This window comes from Xenopus laevis, chromosome 3L (genome assembly GCF_017654675.1).
Source record: "Xenopus laevis strain J_2021 chromosome 3L, Xenopus_laevis_v10.1, whole genome shotgun sequence".
Lineage (NCBI taxonomy): Eukaryota > Metazoa > Chordata > Amphibia > Anura > Pipidae > Xenopus > Xenopus laevis.
The window spans coordinates 161,243,174-161,264,675 of NC_054375.1; the positions used below are offsets into that span (position 1 = coordinate 161,243,174).

Sequence of the window (21,502 nt, forward strand, 5' to 3'; positions counted from 1 at the left end):
GCCAAAAAAAGGGGGCCCCCTTTTAAAAAATTTAAATTGAGGAAAAGCCCCCTTCCGCCCAAAGGCCCCTTTTCCCCCTCCCCTTTTTTCCTTTTCCCCTGTTCCTATTTAAGGGGGAAGGTTTTGGCCCCCCTGGAGGAAGTAAACAAGGTTTTGCAAACCCCCCCCCGGGGATTGGGGGTCCGGGGTCGAAGGGTGTGTTCCCTTTAAGGGGGGGAAAAGGGGGTTGGGGTTTTTATTTTGTTTTTGGGGGGAATTTTTTGTGGGGGTGGGGTTTGTTGGTCCCCGGTGGCCAGCGGGGAAAGGGAATTTTGGAATTGGGGGATGCCGCCCACGTGTTGTCACTAAACAATTTGGGTTTTTTAAAATTTGGGGTTGGGGGCCCAAAAATTTGGGGGGGGGAAAATCCCCCGAAAAAATTGCCCCCGCCCCGGTCATTTGCTTTTTGATATTTGGGGCGTTGGCGCGACATTCCCAAAAAGGGGTTCCGGTTTCCCCGGCCCCCCGTTGGGGGAAACTCGGACCCCACCGGGGGGCTGCGTTTGTAGTTTAGTCTTTAATGACATCAGGTGGGGTCACAAAATAGGAACATTCCATTTGAAAAACCACCCCATCCAGAGGGGCCCTTTTTGGGGGGGGATATCGGGGAAAAGGCGGGAAAATGACACCTTTGGCAGGGGGAATGATGTGGGAGTGGACGGGTGATTTTATGAGGGGGTGACAGTGAGATATGAGGGGGGAAAAGGGGTGGAAGTATGAGGGGGGTAACAGTGGGGAAAAAGGGGGGGGGGGTTGGAAGGGGGAAATAAAAGGGGGGAAAAAGGGTTGGGAAAAGGAGATATGAAAGGGGGGGCCCCAGTGGGGAAATAAAGGGGGTTTTCCCCGGGCCCCGAGAAAAGTGGGAAAGGGGGGGCCCCAAGCGATTTTAAGGGGGGGGTCCCCAGTAAAAATAGGGGGGGTACAGTGAGATATGAAGGGGTTGACTTTTGAGAAAAATGAGGGGGGGAAATTTTAGAAAATGGGGGGGTAAACCCAAAGGGAAATTGCGGGGTGACAGCGGGGGGAAAAAAATAAAGGGGGGGTGGAAAACCCCGGGCGAGATAATGAAGGGGGTGACAGCGGTAGGGGAAGGAAGTGAGGAGTGTGCTGTAAGACTGCAGGGGTACTGGGGCAAGTTAGTGATCCCCCGTGTAGGAATGGGGGGTAAATCTCACCTGTGCTTTCTTTCCATAGTATGGGAAATACATGAGATCCATGGTGCCCAAAACTGTCCCGTTACTGGGGTAATACGTGCGTCTCCCCAACATGAGCTCAGTGTCTGTGGTCTGAAACAAACACATTCATAACGTCACATGAGGGAAATGTTTCGCCACCCAATGACACCCATAGACTGCAGCGGGTCATAGAATTTGTCACACGTCAAAAAAATGTTGTTGCCCCCAGACTTCAATGCATTTCAATTCACTTAAATGTATAGAGCACTCCCGAAATCTGCCCTCCATCTGCCGCATATGGGGTATTTACCTTAGAGTTGCCCTATAGCAGTACAGTGGGGGCTTCCTGAGTTACATTTGCCAGCCCCTCACTTTCCCCTGGCACCATTGCTAAGGACTATGTCTATAGGTTCTACAGGTCATTCAATGCAGGAACTTTGGGTTTGTTCTCCAGGGTCAGAACTATTGAGCTTCTCACAGACGAGGGATGAAGTTTATTGGGACACAATCAGTTTCATGAGAAGAACCTCAGGAGGAGGTATCACATCCAGTTCAACCCAAACCTGGAGCTGATTGTGGCCCAGTATGTTTAGGAGGCATCTACAGGGGGTTCCTAGAAGTGGGTGACTGAGGAGGATTTACTCTACTGGATCGTCCTCTTACCGTGTCATTCTGAGCAGATTTGGGTTTTTGGAGACACCAAGAGAGAGACACACTGAGACACACTGAAATGAGACAGTCTAAGGTTCACTCATGGAGTGTCTGCTTGGGGAACTTACCTTGCCTGTGCAGTTTATGGTGATGGAGGAGTTGGAGAGACTTGGAATAACACCAGGGAGAAAGTTGATGATCTGGAAATAGAGAATAAAGGAATGTTAGAGGGACGGGGGCTTCTCCAGGGAGCAGAGAGATTGGGCAGGGAGGGGTAACATGGCAGAAACTCAGGTGCAGCTCTCACCCCCGCACAGGAACTTGAGCCATTTAGTCTGGGAATCTCTGGGACACAATGCGGATATTCCAGTTCCACAGGTGACAATCTGTTGCCCCGCCCCCACAGGGACACGCAGGTAATTTCCACACACAATTATATATAAAGGGACACACACGTGGGAGGGGCTCACCCGGTTCATTTTGATGAGGACACAGGGGCTGCCGTCCTTGTAGCCATAAGTGGGGTCATCGAGCCCAGAGCAGTTGCCCAGGGAGCTTCTCAGGAACTGACAGGCCTTCTTGTGGTTATTCTTCACGTCCCCCATATTGTCCTGTTTGTTAAACACCCCCTGGTTGCACACTGACCCCTGTTGCATTTGCACACTGTCGTTGTACACTGGGGGGAGAAGATGGAAATGGTGTTAGTGCTGAGGGCAGGGGCAAATATCACCTCCCTTATATTATCTGACCACAGGGAATAGTAAGCTCTTTTGCAATTGCTGAACTCAGTAGGCCACTTCTTTCTGCTCTCTTTGAGAAGCAACAACAGTAAAGTCTTTGCTTTTCTTTGTAACTTTCTGTGTATGGAGGGTGAGTATGAGTAGAGCCTTAATGTCTCACCATGTGTGAGTGTGAGTGGAAGGGAGTAGGAGCTGGGTTATTGTGAGTGTAAGGGAGTAGGAGCTGGGTGAGTGTGAGTAGAAGGGAGTAGGAGCTGGGTGAGTATGAGTGGAAGGGAGTAGGAGCTGGGTGAGTGGGAGTAGGAGCTGGGTGAGTGTGAGTGTAAGGGAGTAGGAGCTGGGTGAGTGTGAGTGTAAGGGAGTAGGAGCTGGGTGAGTGTGAGTGAAAGGGAGTAGGAGCTGGTTGAGTGTGAGTGGAAGGGAGTAGGAGCCAGGTGAGTGTGAGTGGAAGGGAGTAGGAGCGGGTGAGTGTGAGTCGAAGGGAGTAGGAGCTGGGTGAGTGTGAGTGGAAGGGAGTAGGAGCTGGGTGACTGAGTGTAAGGGAGTAGGAGCTGGGTGAGTGTGAGTAGAAGGGAGTAGAAGCTGGGTGAGTGTTGGTGTAAGGGAGTAGGAGCTGGGTGAGTGGGAGTGGAAGGGAGTAGAAGCTGGGTGAGTGTTGGTGTAAGGGAGTAGGAGCTGGGTGACTGTGAGTGTAAGGGAGTAGGAGCTGGGTGAGTGTGAGTAGAAGGGAGTAGGAGCTGGGTGAGTGTGAGTAGAAGGGAGTAGAAGCTGGGTGAGTGTGAGTAGAAGGGAGTAGAAGCTGGGTGAGTGTTGGTGTAAGGGAGTAGGAGCTGGGTGAGTGGGAGTAGCAGCTGGGTGAGTGGGAGTGTAAGGGAGTAGGAGCTGGTGAGTGTGATTGTAAGGGAGTAGGAGCTGGGTGAGTGTGAGGGAGTAGGAGCTGGGTGAGTGTGAGGGAGTAGGAGCTGGGTGAGTGTGAGTAGAAGGGAGTAGGAGCTAGTTGAGTGTGAGTGGAAGGGAGTAGGAGCCGTGAGTGTGAGTAGAAGGGAGTAGAAGCTGGGTGAGTGTTGGTGTAAGGGAGTAGGAGCTGGGTGAGTGGGAGTAGCAGCTGGGTGAGTGGGAGTGTAAGGGAGTAGGAGCTGGTGAGTGTGATTGTAAGGGAGTAGAAGCTGGGTGAGTGTGAGTGGAAGGGAGTAGGAGCGGGGTGAGTGTGAGTGGAAGGGAGTAGGAGCTGGGTGAGTGTGAGTGGAAGGGAGTAGGAGCTGGGTGACTGTGAGTGTAAGGGAGTAGGAGCTGGGTGAGTGTGAGTAGAAGGGAGTATAAGCTGGGTGAGTGTGAGTAGAAGGGAGTAGAAGCTGGGTGAGTGTTGGTGTAAGGGAGTAGGAGCTGGGTGAGTGGGAGTAGCAGCTGGGTGAGTGGGAGTGTAAGGGAGTAGGAGCTGGTGAGTGTGATTGTAAGGGAGTAGGAGCTGGGTGAGTGTGAGGGAGTAGGAGCTGGGTGAGTGTGAGTGTAAGGGAGTAGGAGCTGGGTGAGTGTGAGTGTAAGGGAGTAGGAGCTGGGTGAGTGTGAGGGAGTAGGAGCTGGGTGAGTGTGAGTAAAAGGGAGTAGGAGCCAGTGAGTGTGAGTGGAAGGGAGTAGGAGCTGGGTGAGTGTGATTAGAAGGGAGTAGAAGCTGGGTGAGTGTTGGTGTAAGGGAGTAGGAGCTGGGTGAGTGGGAGTAGCAGCTGGGTGAGTGGGAGTGTAAGGGAGTAGGAGCTGGTGAGTGTGATGGTAAGGGAGTAGAAGCTGGGTGAGTGTGAGGGAGTAGGAGCTGGGTGAGTGTGAGGGAGTAGGAGCTGGGCGAGTGTGAGTAAAAGGGAGTAGGAGCTAGTTGAGTGTGAGTGGAAGGGAGTAGGAGCCGGTGAGTGTGAGTGGAAGGGAGTAGGAGCTGGGTGAGTGTGAGTAGAAGGGAGTAGGAGCTGGGTGAGTGTGAGTAGAAGGGAGTAGGAGAGTGTGAGTGTAAGGGAGTAGGAGAGGCTGAGTACAAGAGAAGATCATTGACTTACCTTCCAGAGCTGAGTTTAGTTTAGCCACGTAGGCCCCCCAGCCAGAGTTTCCAGTATCATTGATGTTATAAACAATCTCCAGAGAGTCTGTTTTGGGGCGAATCATGAGCCCTGAATGGAGAGAATTGGGGTGACTTTAGTGCTTATCTCCCAGACTTACACTGCACAGTACTCAGACAGTGGGACCCTCAGAGTAAGACTAGTGTGCACTCAAACATATATGTCACAACTCACTGGAAATAATCAATTGTAACAGCAAAAGAGAACAGGGATCCTGGGCCCCCCAAAGTTTCTCAATTGTCTGACCCCTGGGTCGTTCCCCTGTCATGTGACCAAGAGCAGAGATTGGCAAAGGCCCTCCAGCAGTTGGGAAACAGAAATGTATTGGGGTTGGTAGAATGTGGCCTTACCTGGACTAGACAGTCGGTCCCAGTATTTGGGGGTGTAGTCATCAATGGTTTGTAACATCACCCAAATAGAGAGGGCAAACATGCCCGTGAGGAAGGCATAAAACACCACATAGAAAGTAACAATCAAAACTGGAAAAGACAAGAGGGAATTTCATTTAGTAAAACCATTGTGCAATGTAAGTACTACCAGTCCCTTCCAACAGGTCCACCCAACTTCTCTACCTCCACTCACACCCAACTTCTCTACCTCCACTCACACCCAACTTCTCTACCTCCACTCACACCCAACTTCTCTACCTCCACTGACACCCAACTTCTCTACCTCCACTCACACCCAACTTCTCTACCTCCACTCACACCCAACTTCTCTAACCCACTCACACCCAACTTCTCTACCTCCACTCACACCCAACTTCTCTACCTCCACTCACACCCAACTTCTCTACCTCCACTCACACCCAACCTTCTCTACCTACAAAGGGACCCACTTAGATTCCAACCTTCTTTAGCTATCCCCAATAGTACCCAGTCATAACCACCTTCCTCTACTTACCCTCCACATGTATCCACTCACATTCACTATCTACCCTCAATAGTAGCCAATCATAACCTCTAACCTTCCCCATGTTCCCCTATGCTGATGGGCTTCTATAGAAATACAGATATACAAGTAGAAGCAACAAATCAGCCCAGTAGCAGCCCATGGTGGTGTTCTACATGAGGATGGAGTATGGGTGCTATAAGCAGCTCTATATAAGATGATACATATGATGCCTAGAAGAACCAGTGGAGCAGCCTATATAAAGGTAACTCTGTATAAGATATATATATATATATATATCAGCCCACTGCATTATGGGCACAAATTCTAGCGTAAGACTGTAGAATCCACTGGACTGAATGGAGCAAATAAACAGAACAAACGTTTTTTATTTTTCAATGGCTTTTTCCACAAATGCCCCAAATCCTAATTTTCCTTACACAAGAAATGTAAATGCTGAAACCCTATCCACGTACCCCTCTCCCACCCACACGTGGCCCATTCACTTACCCCAACTGCTTGCGGTTCTGCCCATGAATTCCCGGGTCCTTGGGTTCCACATAAATTCCCCAAATTCATTCATGATCTGCCCACAGCTTCTCTTCTGACTCAGGGCTGCCATAGTGATTCCTTCAGTCAATGAGCTGGTGGAGAAGACTTGAGTGGACTGACGAGTGACTTGATTCTTTCCCCTCCTTTTCTTTCTGTGTCTCACATTGAGCTCCCTGTGTCTTCCCTGAGCTCAGTTTCACCTTTTTATCCCTCAGCTCATTAATATTCATCTCTGGCCCCGCCCACCTGCTGTCTCCTCCCTAATCTGCTCAGGCTCTTCCAGCCCCACAGGGGGTGACACAGAGAGAGAGAAAGGGTCAGACTGGGGGACAACAGGAAAAAACCCAGAGGCTCCCCCCCCTGAAACTTTCAGAGCACCCCCTGACCTTCTCCCTTGATCACTGCTGCAGAATACAAGGCAAATGCAGAAAGGGGGTGGCACGTTGAGTGGACTGTACCACTGGGGTGGGTGTCCCAGAGGGGTGAGGCTGTAACCCCATTGTGCCCTAGACACCCCCCCCCAGTCCAACGCTGGAGAGAAGGAGCTGTGGAGTCTGCCAGTTGGGGGAGATTTGTGGAGAATGGTCATTATCTCTCGTATATAGACCACAAAGCCCAACTCCAAGGCCAGTTGGGGGAGATTTGGGAAGAGCATTAAGTTTCCACGCTACATATTGTTAGAATAACGTCTGATAAACCGATATTAACTATATCTGTGACCTTGTTATGAACTAAAGGGGGGGATATACACAAAATGTAGTTCTCTGTAGGTTTGACAACCTCTGAATGATTTTATGTCTTTTATTGGTCCTTCACTTGGCCAGTCACTAATGAAGGATTTGAGCAGAATGTGTATTGGGCCCCCCCCCGAGGCAACATGATAGGGGCATGTTGTACACGTGGGACCCCTGACACCCCATGACGACTGGGACACAAGCTGCTGATTCAGGTACAGACTGGAAACCTTTCTTCTTCTCTCTTCACCTCATCATTAAAATACCTGAGATGTTCTGATCAGTATCAGGGTCACTGTGAGCAGAACGGAGCCGCTGAGGCTGCTGGGAAAGTCCAGGCTCTGATTCCTGTGTCATGTCAGGGGGTCTTTGTAAAGGAAAAGATTTCCATGATGTGCCCAGTCCATAGGGTATTGCCCAGTCCAACGGCTTCATTCTTGGCACAAGACTGAGGAGTTTTAGGGGCAGAGAGGGAATAGGAGATAAAATGCTGGAAAATGATAAATGAAAGAATAATTGTGAGTGTTACCCAGTAAAGGGACAGAGAAACGCTGCTATAGATCGTAAGCTCTTCAGGTCAGGGACTTTATTGCAGCTGCGTATATTTATTCTCTAGTCCAGGGGTCCCCAACCATTTTTTACCAGTGAGCCACATTCAAATGTAAAAAGTGTTGGGGAGCAACACAAGCATGAAAAAGTCCCTTGGGGTGCCAAATAAGGGCTGTGATTGGCCATTTGGTTGCCCCTATGCGGACTGGAAGCCTACAGGAGACTCTACTTGACCATATGCTTAGTTTTTATGTAATTAAAACTTGCTTTCATGCCTGGAATTCAAAAATAAGATAATAATTTGAGACCACTGTGAGCAACATCCAAGGGGTTGGAGAGCAACATGTTACTCACGAGCTACTGGTTGGGGATCACTGGTTTAGTCCTATCTACCATAGACTTCTTATAGAAACACATATAAATAGAGGAAACATTGGCAGATGAGATTTTGGGGGTGACTAGGAAAGTATTGGGGTGCAGTGATGCTCAGTGGGGGTTGTTACTACTGTGTGTGTCAATGAGTTGTGAGGTTACAACACTTATTAAAGCAAATAAACATTGTCTAATACCCAGAAAGGAGGGCGTGTGATGAGCAGCACAAAAGTGACGACAATAGAACTGGTCCATCTGGTCTTTCCAATGTAACTGGAGCACTTACTGCTGTTCCTCCTGCTACTGACAATTGGACTTACCTCAAGTGTTTACTAGGAAACCATCTCTGCCCACTCCATGCGCCACTCCATGCGCCACTCCATGCGCCACTCCATGACACTCCATGCGCCACTCCATGCGCCACTCCATGCGCCACTCCATGCGCCACTCCATTCGCCACTCCGTGTAACACTCCATGCGCCACTCCATGTAACACTCCATGCGCCACTCCATGCGCCACTCCAGCCCGTGACTTCGCATTACTGACTGGCAACAGCTGGGCACGTGGGCTGGTGTAGAAATAGCCGAGGGGTAACAGGAATGGCAATATGGGAGACATTGGCAGTCACACCCATTCTAGCAACACTTCCACAACAGGCCATAGCTCCGGGGTCCCCCGATGTAGGGCCCCCACGTCACTCTCATGCCCAATGTAGGAAATTCCAGCTGGACCCCAAGTAGCCACAGGCCCAATAAATTAGCATTTGCCAGACCCACACATTGTTACACAGAGTACAGCTCCTGTTTGGCACATGATTTGGCAGCGCTGGAATGTCTAATGCGATTTATATGAGGCCCAGCACACTGGATACTGTATAATATCACTGTATAATATCACTGTATAATATCACTGTATAATATCACTGTATAATATCACTGTATAATATCACTATATAATATCACTATATAATATCACTGTATAATATCACTGTATAATATCACTGTATAATATCACTGTATAATATCACTGTATAATATCACTGTATAATATCACTATATAATATCACTATATAATATCACTATATAATATCACTGTATAATATCACTGTATAATATCACTGTATAATATCACTGTATAATATCACTATATAATATCACTATATAATATCACTATATAATATCACTGTATAATATCACTGTATAATATCACTGTATAATATCACTGTATAATATCACTATATAATATCACTGTATAATATCACTGTATAATATCACTGTATAATATCACTATATAATATCACTATATAATATCACTGTATAATATCACTGTATAATATCACTGTATAATATCACTGTATAATATCACTGTATAATATCACTATATAATATCACTGTATAATATCACTGTATAATATCACTGTATAATATCACTGTATAATATCACTGTATAATATCACTATATAATATCACTATATAATATCACTGTATAATATCACTGTATAATATCACTGTATAATATCACTGTATAATATCACTATATAATATCACTATATAATATCACTATATAATATCACTGTATAATATCACTGTATAATATCACTATATAATATCACTGTATAATATCACTGTATAATATCACTGTATAATATCACTATATAATATCACTATATAATATCACTGTATAATATCACTGTATAATATCACTATATAATATCACTATATAATATCACTATATAATATCACTGTATAATATCACTGTATAATATCACTATATAATATCACTATATAATATCACTGTATAATATCACTGTATAATATCACTATATAATATCACTATATAATATCACTGTATAATATCACTATATAATATCACTATATAATATCACTATATAATATCACTGTATAATATCACTGTATAATATCACTATATAATATCACTATATAATATCACTGTATAATATCACTATATAATATCACTGTATAATATCACTGTATAATATCACTGTATAATATCACTGTATAATATCACTATATAATATCACTGTATAATATCACTATATAATATCACTATATAATATCACTATATAATATCACTGTATAATATCACTGTATAATATCACTGTATAATATCACTATATAATATCACTATATAATATCACTATATAATATCACTATATAATATCACTGTATCACACAGTCTTGTAATAAAATAAGATCCCATGTCAGTTGAGCAGGTAACACGTCAGCTCTTGTGTCCTGATTCTTTTCCACCTTGGAGGAGACTTGGGGACACTGACGACAGATCCCCCCTAATAAGGACGGGACAGTGTCGGATCAGGGACTGAGAGAACAAGGGAAGTATTATATGTGTGTGCGGGACTGAGATCCCCTGATAAATCCTTATTACTGAGTGAGGAAACACAAGCCTGGCACCATTTCTCTTTATATTTCCATTCAGTACATTACACAGATGCATCACTGGACCAATACAGTACATTACACAGATGCATCACTGGACCCATTCAGTACATTACACAGATGCATCACTGGACCCATTCAGTACATTACACAGATGCATCACTGGACCCATTCAGTACATTACACAGATGCATCACTGGACTCATTCAGTACATTACACAGATGCATCACTGGACTCATTCAGTACATTACACAGATGCATCACTGGACTCATTCAGTACATTACACAGATGCATCACTGGACTCATTCAGTACATTACACAGATGCATCACTGGACCAATACAGTACATTACACAGATGCATCACTGGACCAATACAGTACATTACACAGATGCATCACTGGACTCATTCAGTACATTACACAGATGCATCACTGGACTCATTCAGTACATTACACAGATGCATCACTGGACCAATACAGTACATTACACAGATGCATCACTGGACCAATACAGTACATTACACAGATGCATCACTGGACCAATACAGTACATTACACAGATGCATCACTGGACTCATTCAGTACATTACACAGATGCATCACTGGACCCATTCAGTACATTACACAGATGCATCACTGGACCCATTCAGTACATTACACAGATGCATCACTGGACTCATTCAGTACATTACACAGATGCATCACTGGACTCATTCAGTACATTACACAGATGCATCACTGGACTCATTCAGTACATTACACAGATGCATCACTGGACCCATTCAGTACATTACACAGATGCATCACTGGACCAATACAGTACATTACACAGATGCATCACTGGACCCATTCAGTACATTACACAGATGCATCACTGGACCCATTCAGTACATTACACAGATGCATCACTGGACTCATTCAGTACATTACACAGATGCATCACTGGACCCATTCAGTACATTACACAGATGCATCACTGGACCCATTCAGTACATTACACAGATGCATCACTGGACCAATACAGTACATTACACAGATGCATCACTGGACTCATTCAGTACATTACACAGATGCATCACTGGACCAATACAGTACATTACAATGATGCATCACTGGACCCATTTAGTACATTACACAGATGCATCACTGGACTCATTCAGTACATTACACAGATGCATCACTGGACCCATTCAGTACATTACACTGATGCATCACTGGACCAATACAGTACATTACACTGATGCATCACTGGACCAATACAGTACATTACACAGATGCATCACTGGACCAATACAGTACATTACACAGATGCATCACTGGACCCATTTAGTACATTACACAGATGCATCACTGGACTCATTCAGTACATTACACAGATGCATCACTGGACCCATTCAGTACATTACACAGATGCATCACTGGACTCATTCAGTACATTACACAGATGCATCACTGGACCCATTCAGTACATTACACAGATGCATCACTGGACCCATTCAGTACATTACACAGATGCATCACTGGACCCATTCAGTACATTACACAGATGCATCACTGGACCAATACAGTACATTACACAGATGCATCACTGGACTCATTCAGTACATTACACAGATGCATCACTGGACCAATACAGTACATTACAATGATGCATCACTGGACCCATTTAGTACATTACACAGATGCATCACTGGACTCATTCAGTACATTACACAGATGCATCACTGGACCCATTCAGTACATTACACTGATGCATCACTGGACCAATACAGTACATTACACTGATGCATCACTGGACCAATACAGTACATTACACAGATGCATCACTGGACCAATACAGTACATTACACAGATGCATCACTGGACCCATTTAGTACATTACACAGATGCATCACTGGACTCATTCAGTACATTACACAGATGCATCACTGGACCCATTCAGTACATTACACAGATGCATCACTGGACTCATTCAGTACATTACACAGATGCATCACTGGACCCATTCAGTACATTACACAGATGCATCACTGGACCCATTCAGTACATTACACAGATGCATCACTGGACTCATTCAGTACATTACACAGATGCATCACTGGACTCATTCAGTACATTACACAGATGCATCACTGGACCCATTCAGTACATTACACAGATGCATCACTGGACCCATTCAGTTACATTACACAGATGCATCACTGGACCAATACAGTACATTACACAGATGCATCACTGGACCATTCAGTACATTACACAGATGCCAATCACTGGGGACTCATTCAGTACATACACAGATGCATCACTGGACTCATTCAGTACATTACACAGATGCATCACTGGACTCATTCAGTACATTACACAGATGCATCACTGGACCCATTCAGTACATTACACTGATGCATCACTGGACCAATACAGTACATTACACAGATGCATCACTGGACCCATTCAGTACATTACACAGATGCATCACTGGACCCATTCAGTACATTACACAGATGCATCACTGGACCCATTCAGTACATTACACAGATGCATCACTGGACCCATTCAGTACATTACACAGATGCATCACTGGACTCCATTAGTACATTACACAGATGCATCACTGGACTCATTCAGTACATTACACAGATGCATCACTGGACCATTCAGTACATTACACTGATGCATCACTGGACCAATACAGTACATTACACAGATGCATCACTGGACCCATTCAGTACATTACACAGATGCATCACTGAAAAAAAAAAAAAAAAAAAAAAAAAAAAAAAAAAAAAAAAAAAAAAAAAAAAAAAAAAAAAAAAAAAAAAAAAAAAAAAAAAAAAAAAAAAAAAAAAAAAAAAAAAAAAAAAAAAAAAAAAAAAATTACACAGATGCATCACTTGACCAATTACAGTACATTACACAGTTGCATCACTGGACTCATTCAGTACATTACACAGATGCATCACTGGACTCATTCAGTACATTACACAGATGCATCACTGGACTCATTCAGTACATTACACAGATGCATCACTGGACCAATACAGTACATTACACAGATGCATCACTGGACCAATACAGTACATTACACAGATGCATCACTGGACTCATTCAGTACATTACACAGATGCATCACGGGGGGGGGGGGGGGGGGGGGGGGGGGGGGGGGGGGGGGGGGGGGGGGGGGGGAATACAATGCATCATGACAATACATAATTCACAAATATCACTGACCATTCAGTAATTAAAGATCATCACTGGACCCATCGTCATTACAAGATGCATCACTGACCCATTAGACACTTACACAGATGATATGGACTCATTCGTACATTACAGAGCACACCTGGACCCATTCAGTACATTACACGATGCATCACTGGACCAATACAGTACATTACACGATGCATCACTGGACCATTCAGTACATTACACAGATGCATCACTGGACCATCAGTACATTACACAGATGCATCACTGGACCCATTAGTACATTACACAGATGCATCACTGGACTCATTCAGTACATACACAGATGCATCACTGGACCATTCAGTACATTACACAGATGCATCACTGACTCATTCAGTACATTACACAGATGCATCACTGGACCATTCATACATTACACAATGCATCACTGACCATTCAGTACATTACACAGATGCATCACTGGACCCATTCAGTACATTACACAGATGCATCACTGGACCATTCAGTACATTACACAGATGCATCACTGGACTATTCAGTACATTACACAGATGCATCACTGGACCATCAGTACATTACAAGATGCATCACTGACCATTATACATTCACAGATGCATCACTGGACTCATTCAGTACATTACACAGATGCATCACTGACCCATTCAGTACATTACACTGATGCATCACTGGACCATTCAGTACATTACACTGATGCATCACTGGACCATTCAGTACATTCACAGATGCATCACTGGACCATCAGTACATTACACGATGCATCACTGGACCATTAGTACATTACACAGATGCATCACTGGACTCATTCAGTACATTACACAGATGCATCACTGGACCATCAGTACATTACACAGATGCATCACTGGACTCATTCAGTACATTACACGATGCATCACTGGACCCATTCAGTACATTACACGATGCATCACTGGACCATTCAGTACATTACACAGATGCATCACTGACATTCAGTACATTACACAGTGCATCATGGACTCATTCAGTACATTACACAGATGCATCACTGGACCATTCAGTACATTACACAGATGCATCACTGGACCCATTCAGTACATTACACAGATGCATCACTGGACCAATACAGTACATTACACAGATGCATCACTGGACCAATACAGTACATTACACAGATGCATCACTGGACCCATTCAGTACATTACACAGATGCATCACTGGACCAATACAGTACATTACACAGATGCATCACTGGACCCATTCAGTACATTACACAGATGCATCACTGGACCCATTCAGTACATTACACAGATGCATCACTGGACCCATTCAGTACATTACACAGATGCATCACTGGACCCATTCAGTACATTACACAGATGCATCACTGGACCCATTCAGTACATTACACAGATGCATCACTGGACCAATACAGTACATTACACAGATGCATCACTGGACCCATTCAGTACATTACACAGATGCATCACTGGACCCATTCAGTACATTACACAGATGCATCACTGGACCAATACAGTACATTACACAGATGCATCACTGGACCCATTCAGTACATTACACAGATGCATCACTGGACCCATTCAGTACATTACACAGATGCATCACTGGACCCATTCAGTACATTACACAGATGCATCACTGGACCCATTCAGTACATTACACAGATGCATCACTGGACTCATTCAGTACATTACACAGATGCATCACTGGACTCATTCAGTACATTACACAGATGCATCAATGGACCCATTCAGTACATTACACTGATGCATCACTGGACCAATACAGTACATTACACAGATGCATCACTGGACTCATTCAGTACATTACACAGATGCATCAATGGACCCATTCAGTACATTACACTGATGCATCACTGGACCAATACAGTACATTACACAGATGCATCACTGGACCAATACAGTACATTACACAGATGCATCACTGGACCCATTCAGTACATTACACAGATGCATCACTGGACCCATTCAGTACATTACACAGATGCATCACTGGACCCATTCAGTACATTACACAGATGCATCACTGGACTCATTCAGTACATTACACAGATGCATCACTGGACTCATTCAGTACATTACACAGATGCATCACTGGACTCATTCAGTACATTACACAGATGCATCACTGGACTCATTCAGTACATTACACAGATGCATCACTGGACTCATTCAGTACATTACACAGATGCATCACTGGACTCATTCAGTACATTACACAGATGCATCACTGGACTCATTCAGTACATTACACTGATGCATCACTGGACCCATTCAGTACATTACACAGATGCATCACTGGACCCATTCAGTACATTACACAGATGCATCACTGGACTCATTCAGTACATTACACAGATGCATCACTGGACTCATTCAGTACATTACACAGATGCATCACTGGACTCATTCAGTACATTACACAGATGCATCACTGGACTCATTCAGTACATTACACAGATGCATCACTGGACTCATTCAGCACATTACACAGATGCATCACTGGACTCATTCAGTACATTACACAGATGCATCACTGGACCAATACAATACAGGCTGGGAGGCAAATACTTCAGACTGACAGATATAGATAGAAGTGTAAGTACTGGTTTCTACTGGTTCTCCCCAGACACCTATTGAGACAGAGAAACAGACTGATTTGATACAGAATAGAGTCTGGCAATACAAGTCCTTCCTGTAATTGTGATTTATATATATATAATACACAAAAGCCATGAATATCCTGTAAATTATATCCTTATAAACGGTGAGTAGTGATGTCATCAGTTATAAACGGTGAGTAGTGATGTCATTTCTGTCACATGACTCACTGAAACTTGTGTATTATAATAAATAAAGTACCCCCAGTTGTAAAATATAAGGATATTAGAAGTTACCTCGGAGTTCCATGACCTGTATAAAAACACTCAGCCTTCGGCCTCGTACTTTTATATGGTCATGAAACTCCTCGGTAACTTATAATATCCTTATATTTTACAAGAGGGGGTACTTTATTCACTATATAATAATAATATATGTGAATCATTTCTGCTAATATTTAATATTCATTTAGATCTGTTCCTTGCTAGTCTCTATCTAATGTATGAATATATATTAATATACATCTGTGCAGGTTTTACTGTATATACTGTGTGTGTATATTTTATTATTGGCTGGAAATTAAATAATATCTGTATATACTGTGTGTGAATATATATATATTTATTGGCTGGATATATAATATCTGTATATACTGTGTGTGTGTATTTTATTATTGGCTGGAAATTAAATAATATCTGTATATACTGTGTGTGAATATATATATATTTATTGGCTGGATATATAATATCTGTATATACTGTGTGTATATTCCATTATTGGCTGGATATATAATAATATATAATAATAATCAGTACACAATGTTTGTTCCAGGTCTATAGGCGTCTGTATATAAATACAAATACCTGTTTATTTTTACCTTTGAACACAGAGAGAGAGAGTGGGACTTTCCCAGTCTGTTCTGGTTCTCACTGGATGTCCCAGTTCTTCTGTCCCATTAGAGACTCCCTCCCAGTCTAACCAGTTGGGTTGGTGGAGGTTCCCAGTCTGGTTGGGCAGCAGAGCCAGTGTATAGGGGCAGCTGGGGGGGAGATCAGTCAACTGAAACTGGGGGGGGCAGATAGACTGGGACAGACTGTGCTGGGGGTTGGGCTTAAAGGAACAGTTCAGTATAAAAATAAAAACTGGTAAATAAATAGGCTGTGCAAAATAAAAAATGTATCTAATATAGTTAGTTAGGCAAAAATGTAATGTATAAAGGCTGGAGTGATTTGATGTATAACATGTCAGTCAGAAACTACTTCCTGCTTTTCAGCTCTCTTGGTTTACACTGACTGGTTACCCTGGTTACCAGGCAGTAACCAATCAGAGACTTGAGGGGAGATCACATGGGTCATTTCTGTTGCTTTTGAATCTGAGCTGAATGCTGAGGATCAATTACAAACTCACTGAACAGTTATGTCCCATGTGGCCCCCTTATAGTCACTGACTAACTCAGAGTTAGAGAGCTGAAAAGCAGGAAGTAGTGTTCTGGCTATTATGTTACACATCCACTCACTCCAGACTTTATACATTACATTTTTGCCTAACTAACTATATTAGATACATTTTTTATTTTGCACAGACTATTTATTTACCCACTTTTTATTTTTATACTGAACTGTTCCTTTAATGGGCTCATATAGTTGGGAATATCTGTATCTCTAGGTCTGGCTACTTATATCATCATGATCATCATATATATATATACACAGTGGATAGCAGTGTATATCAGTGTATAGCAGTGTATATCAGTGTATAGCAGTGTATAACAGTGTAAATCAGTGTATATGAGTGTATAGTCGTATATATCACACAATTGGGCATGGCTGGCAGCTGTGTATGGGAGTCTGGCTACTGAATCTGGGGAATCTATATAACTGGCACTCGCCAATCACATTCACAGCAGCCGACACCCTAAAATCCTAAAGCCACAGAGAATGAGCAGCGGATCAGAATGATATTGTCTATCACTGGTCTGTATGGAACTGGTCTTGGCCCAACACTGCCCATGTGCTACAGCTGCCAGTGCAAAGTATAATGTCCCCAGATATAATATTATAAATAGATATATGTACCCTATTCTATATGTATACTTGCTCTGGATGTATAAGGGGGTACAGGGCATAAACATAATCACCATAAAGAACCATGTGAGGAACATTCCAAAAAGAACTGGAGACACAGAACATTCAGGTCACACGACTACAAGTTCAGATGAAAAATGTAACAAGTCCAGATTCCTCTCCTGCCTGAGAACAAAAACAACCTGTACCTGTCGCTCCTTTACTAAGAAATCCACAAACTGAACTGATCACGAGTTTAAGGACCTGAATGATCTCAGAGCAGATAAGTCAATTGTTATAAAGAAGCTGATAAGGGGGGGGGCGCCATTGTGGTTCTGGATGTGGATTATTAGAAGTCAGAACCATTGCGACACTTACATGATCCAACCACGTATTTTGGATAATGATCCTACTACCGTCTTCCATACTAGACTTCTGAGATTATCAGATTGGGCCAAAGTTGAATCAATTTTGAATGATTCTGAATATTTGTATGTGAATAGAACTAATCCATGTGTACCTACTACCTACCTCTCATTGGCTTCCCAAGGTCCATAAAAGCCTGACTGAGGTTAAGGATAGACCCACAGTATCAGCCATTGGTTCCTTGAATGAACCCCTATCAGAATACAGAGATGGCCTTTTACTTCCAATGGTATTTCAATGGTCCAGTTATTTGAGAGACACCACTGATTGTATTAACTACAGAAAGTCGTATGGAAGGCATCATATAGAGGGGTAGGGATGTAGCGAACCGCCGAGTATGTGTTCGCGAACGCCGTTCGCGAACACCGGCAAAAAATGCGAACAACTGTTCGCGAACTTCGAACATCCGAAAATCGTTCGATTCGAACAATCGTAGGATTTTTAATCATTCAATCGAACGATTTTCGTTCGAATCGAACGAAAATCGTTCGATTTTAGCGATCGAATGGTCGAACGATTTTGACGCGAACGCCTATTGGCGAACGTCGCGCGACGTTCGCGAACTTGCGGCGGACACGAACAGCCGATGTTCGCGCGAACAAGTTCGCCGCAGAACAGTTCGCTACATCCCTATAGAGGGGTAACTATGGATTTGTCTGCGTTATATTCTGCTATATATATATATATATATATATATATATATATATATATACACATCTGCTGTTCAATTTTGGCTGCTCACTATGGACTCTACTCAAGTATTCAGAACAAATTTCTGATGGAGGCCTTACATTACCTCCTCAGTACTAATTACTTCATGTTCAATGGGTCATTTTATCTACAAAAAAGGGGTGCAGCAATGGGGGCGCGTTTCGCACCCTCTTATACCAACCTCTTTATGGGCCTATGGGAGCATCAATTCATTTATGATGATTCTAATCCATTTTGTGATAATATTGTAAGTTACTATCGATTCATCGATGATTTAATCTTTGTCTGGGATGGCGACTTTATTGTAATTATACGGGTCGGGGCATCTCCTTTACTAGTGAAACGTATGCCAATACAATTGCATTTTTGGATATCAATCTGAAATGGGAACTATAGATACAGATTTATACTGTAAGCCCATCACCCGTAATACTCTATTACAAGCAAACAGTAGTCACCCTAAACATGTTTTGAGGGGTAAACTTTTTGGGCAGTTTTTAAGGTTGCGCAGGATCTGTACCACGTGGGATTCCTTTAACTCTCAAGCGATGGATTTGTGGGATCACTTTTCTGAAAGGGGTTTATGCCACTGTAAATATAAAAAGAGCGTATGATAGAGCCGTGGGTGAGAATCGCAATGACTTACTAAAAAGCCAACCAAGAGAAAAATTTGGAACACGGGGCGTTAGGAACTTGTATTCTAATAGATGCATTAGATATGTAGCTCAATGTGTAACAAACAGGCTGATTTTCCTAAGATCATCTCCACATACTTGAGGGATACCCCCTCTCTGAAGAAAATTATACGCAAACATTGGGGTGTATTGACACAGGACCCTGTTCTTCAAAGGATTTTATCCTCCCAACCAGGTTTGTCTTTAAAAGGGGTAAAACTATTGGCTCATCGTTATGTCCGAGTTTATTTTTGGAAGAGAACCCAATGGGCCCCTCTAAAGGTGGCCATAGATGCAAAGATCCGATCGTTTGGAGATGTTGCCAAACGAGCGGATCTTTCCCCTATATGCCATTAACAGGCATGGCTATATCGGGGGTAATCTGATTGTTCGCCGTATGATCAGATTACGATGTGCCGTGGGCTCCGGCGGGATCAGTCGGGTCAAAATCAAACCTGACCGATCGACCAAACGACCGATCTCCGCTGGAGAAAGATGTCGGCACACGCCACACACGATCCGAAAATCGTACGAATCCTCGATTCATACGATCCGATCTGTGTGTCTATGGCCACCTTTACTGGTTTAATGCTAAGGGCTGTTATAGATGTCAGGCCGGTACCTTGATGAATCCGTTTGTGTGTAGAAATAACTCGTACAAACACAATATTAGCTTCTATGAGATATAATATATTTGGCTACTTGCACTTGTGGCACTCAGTGTGTAGGTAAAACTAATAGATCAGTGAGGAAACGTATCTCTGAACATACGAATGGAGTAACGAGAGGTGATAGGAGCTCGGCCATTGCCAAACACTTAATAGAACAACATGGAGACAAAAAATGTCTTTTCAGGTTATTGATAGAGTTTGTCTGAGGGGTCAGGAGGAGACGTAGAGAAAGTTCTTCTGGATCTTTACTCTGGATACGGCGACACCTAGAGGCTTAAATAGAGAATGAGAACTGAACTGATTTATAGATCACATTCTCATTTTAATCTTTACACTGCTGGTTTTTCATACACATCTATAGACATTCTTCATCATATCTTTTTAAAGTTCTTCTTTCTTTTTCATTTCCATTCTTTTCGTTTCCATCTCTATAGTCTCCATTGCATTATCACAGCAGCTCTTTCTCTGTGGGCTCCGGACTTGTTTATTCACTTGTTTATTTACACTACATATAACTCATTAATGTTATGTACATATAAATATACAGTATATATATATATACATATTTCCCTAGGTTTATATTGTCACATTAGAATATATCACACTGACTGGATATGTTTTCAAAAATACATACTGGGATTTATGTCATTGTGACTGTGATGTTTTTAATTAGATTGATTGGGATCAGCTGGGGGTAAATTTATCAAAGAGTGAAGTTAATTGTGAAGTTCCACCACTAGAGTGAAATTCTGAAGCTCTCCATTCATTTCTATGGGATTTTGAAAGGCGTATTTATCAATGGGTAAAAGTGAAAGTTCCCCCTTTGATAAATACGCCTATAAAAATCCCATAGAAATGAATGGAGAGCTGCGGAATTTCACTCTAGTGG

The 21,502-nt window shown here is 43.1% G+C and overlaps 1 protein-coding gene across 1 annotated transcript; it reads right to left on the bottom strand.

The window, feature by feature from the left end:
* Positions 1–1,214: 1,214 nt before the first annotated feature.
* atp1b2.L (ATPase, Na+/K+ transporting, beta 2 polypeptide L homeolog) lies at positions 1,215–6,337 on the bottom strand (the record flags this gene model as incomplete). Its single annotated transcript, NM_001086893.1, is given in 6 exon segments — positions 1,215–1,325; positions 1,994–2,065; positions 2,336–2,541; positions 4,648–4,758; positions 5,058–5,186; positions 6,109–6,337. Coding segments are annotated over 6 exon segments (741 nt in total), but the record flags the coding sequence as incomplete, so codon positions are not given.
* Positions 6,338–21,502: the final 15,165 nt, after the last annotated feature.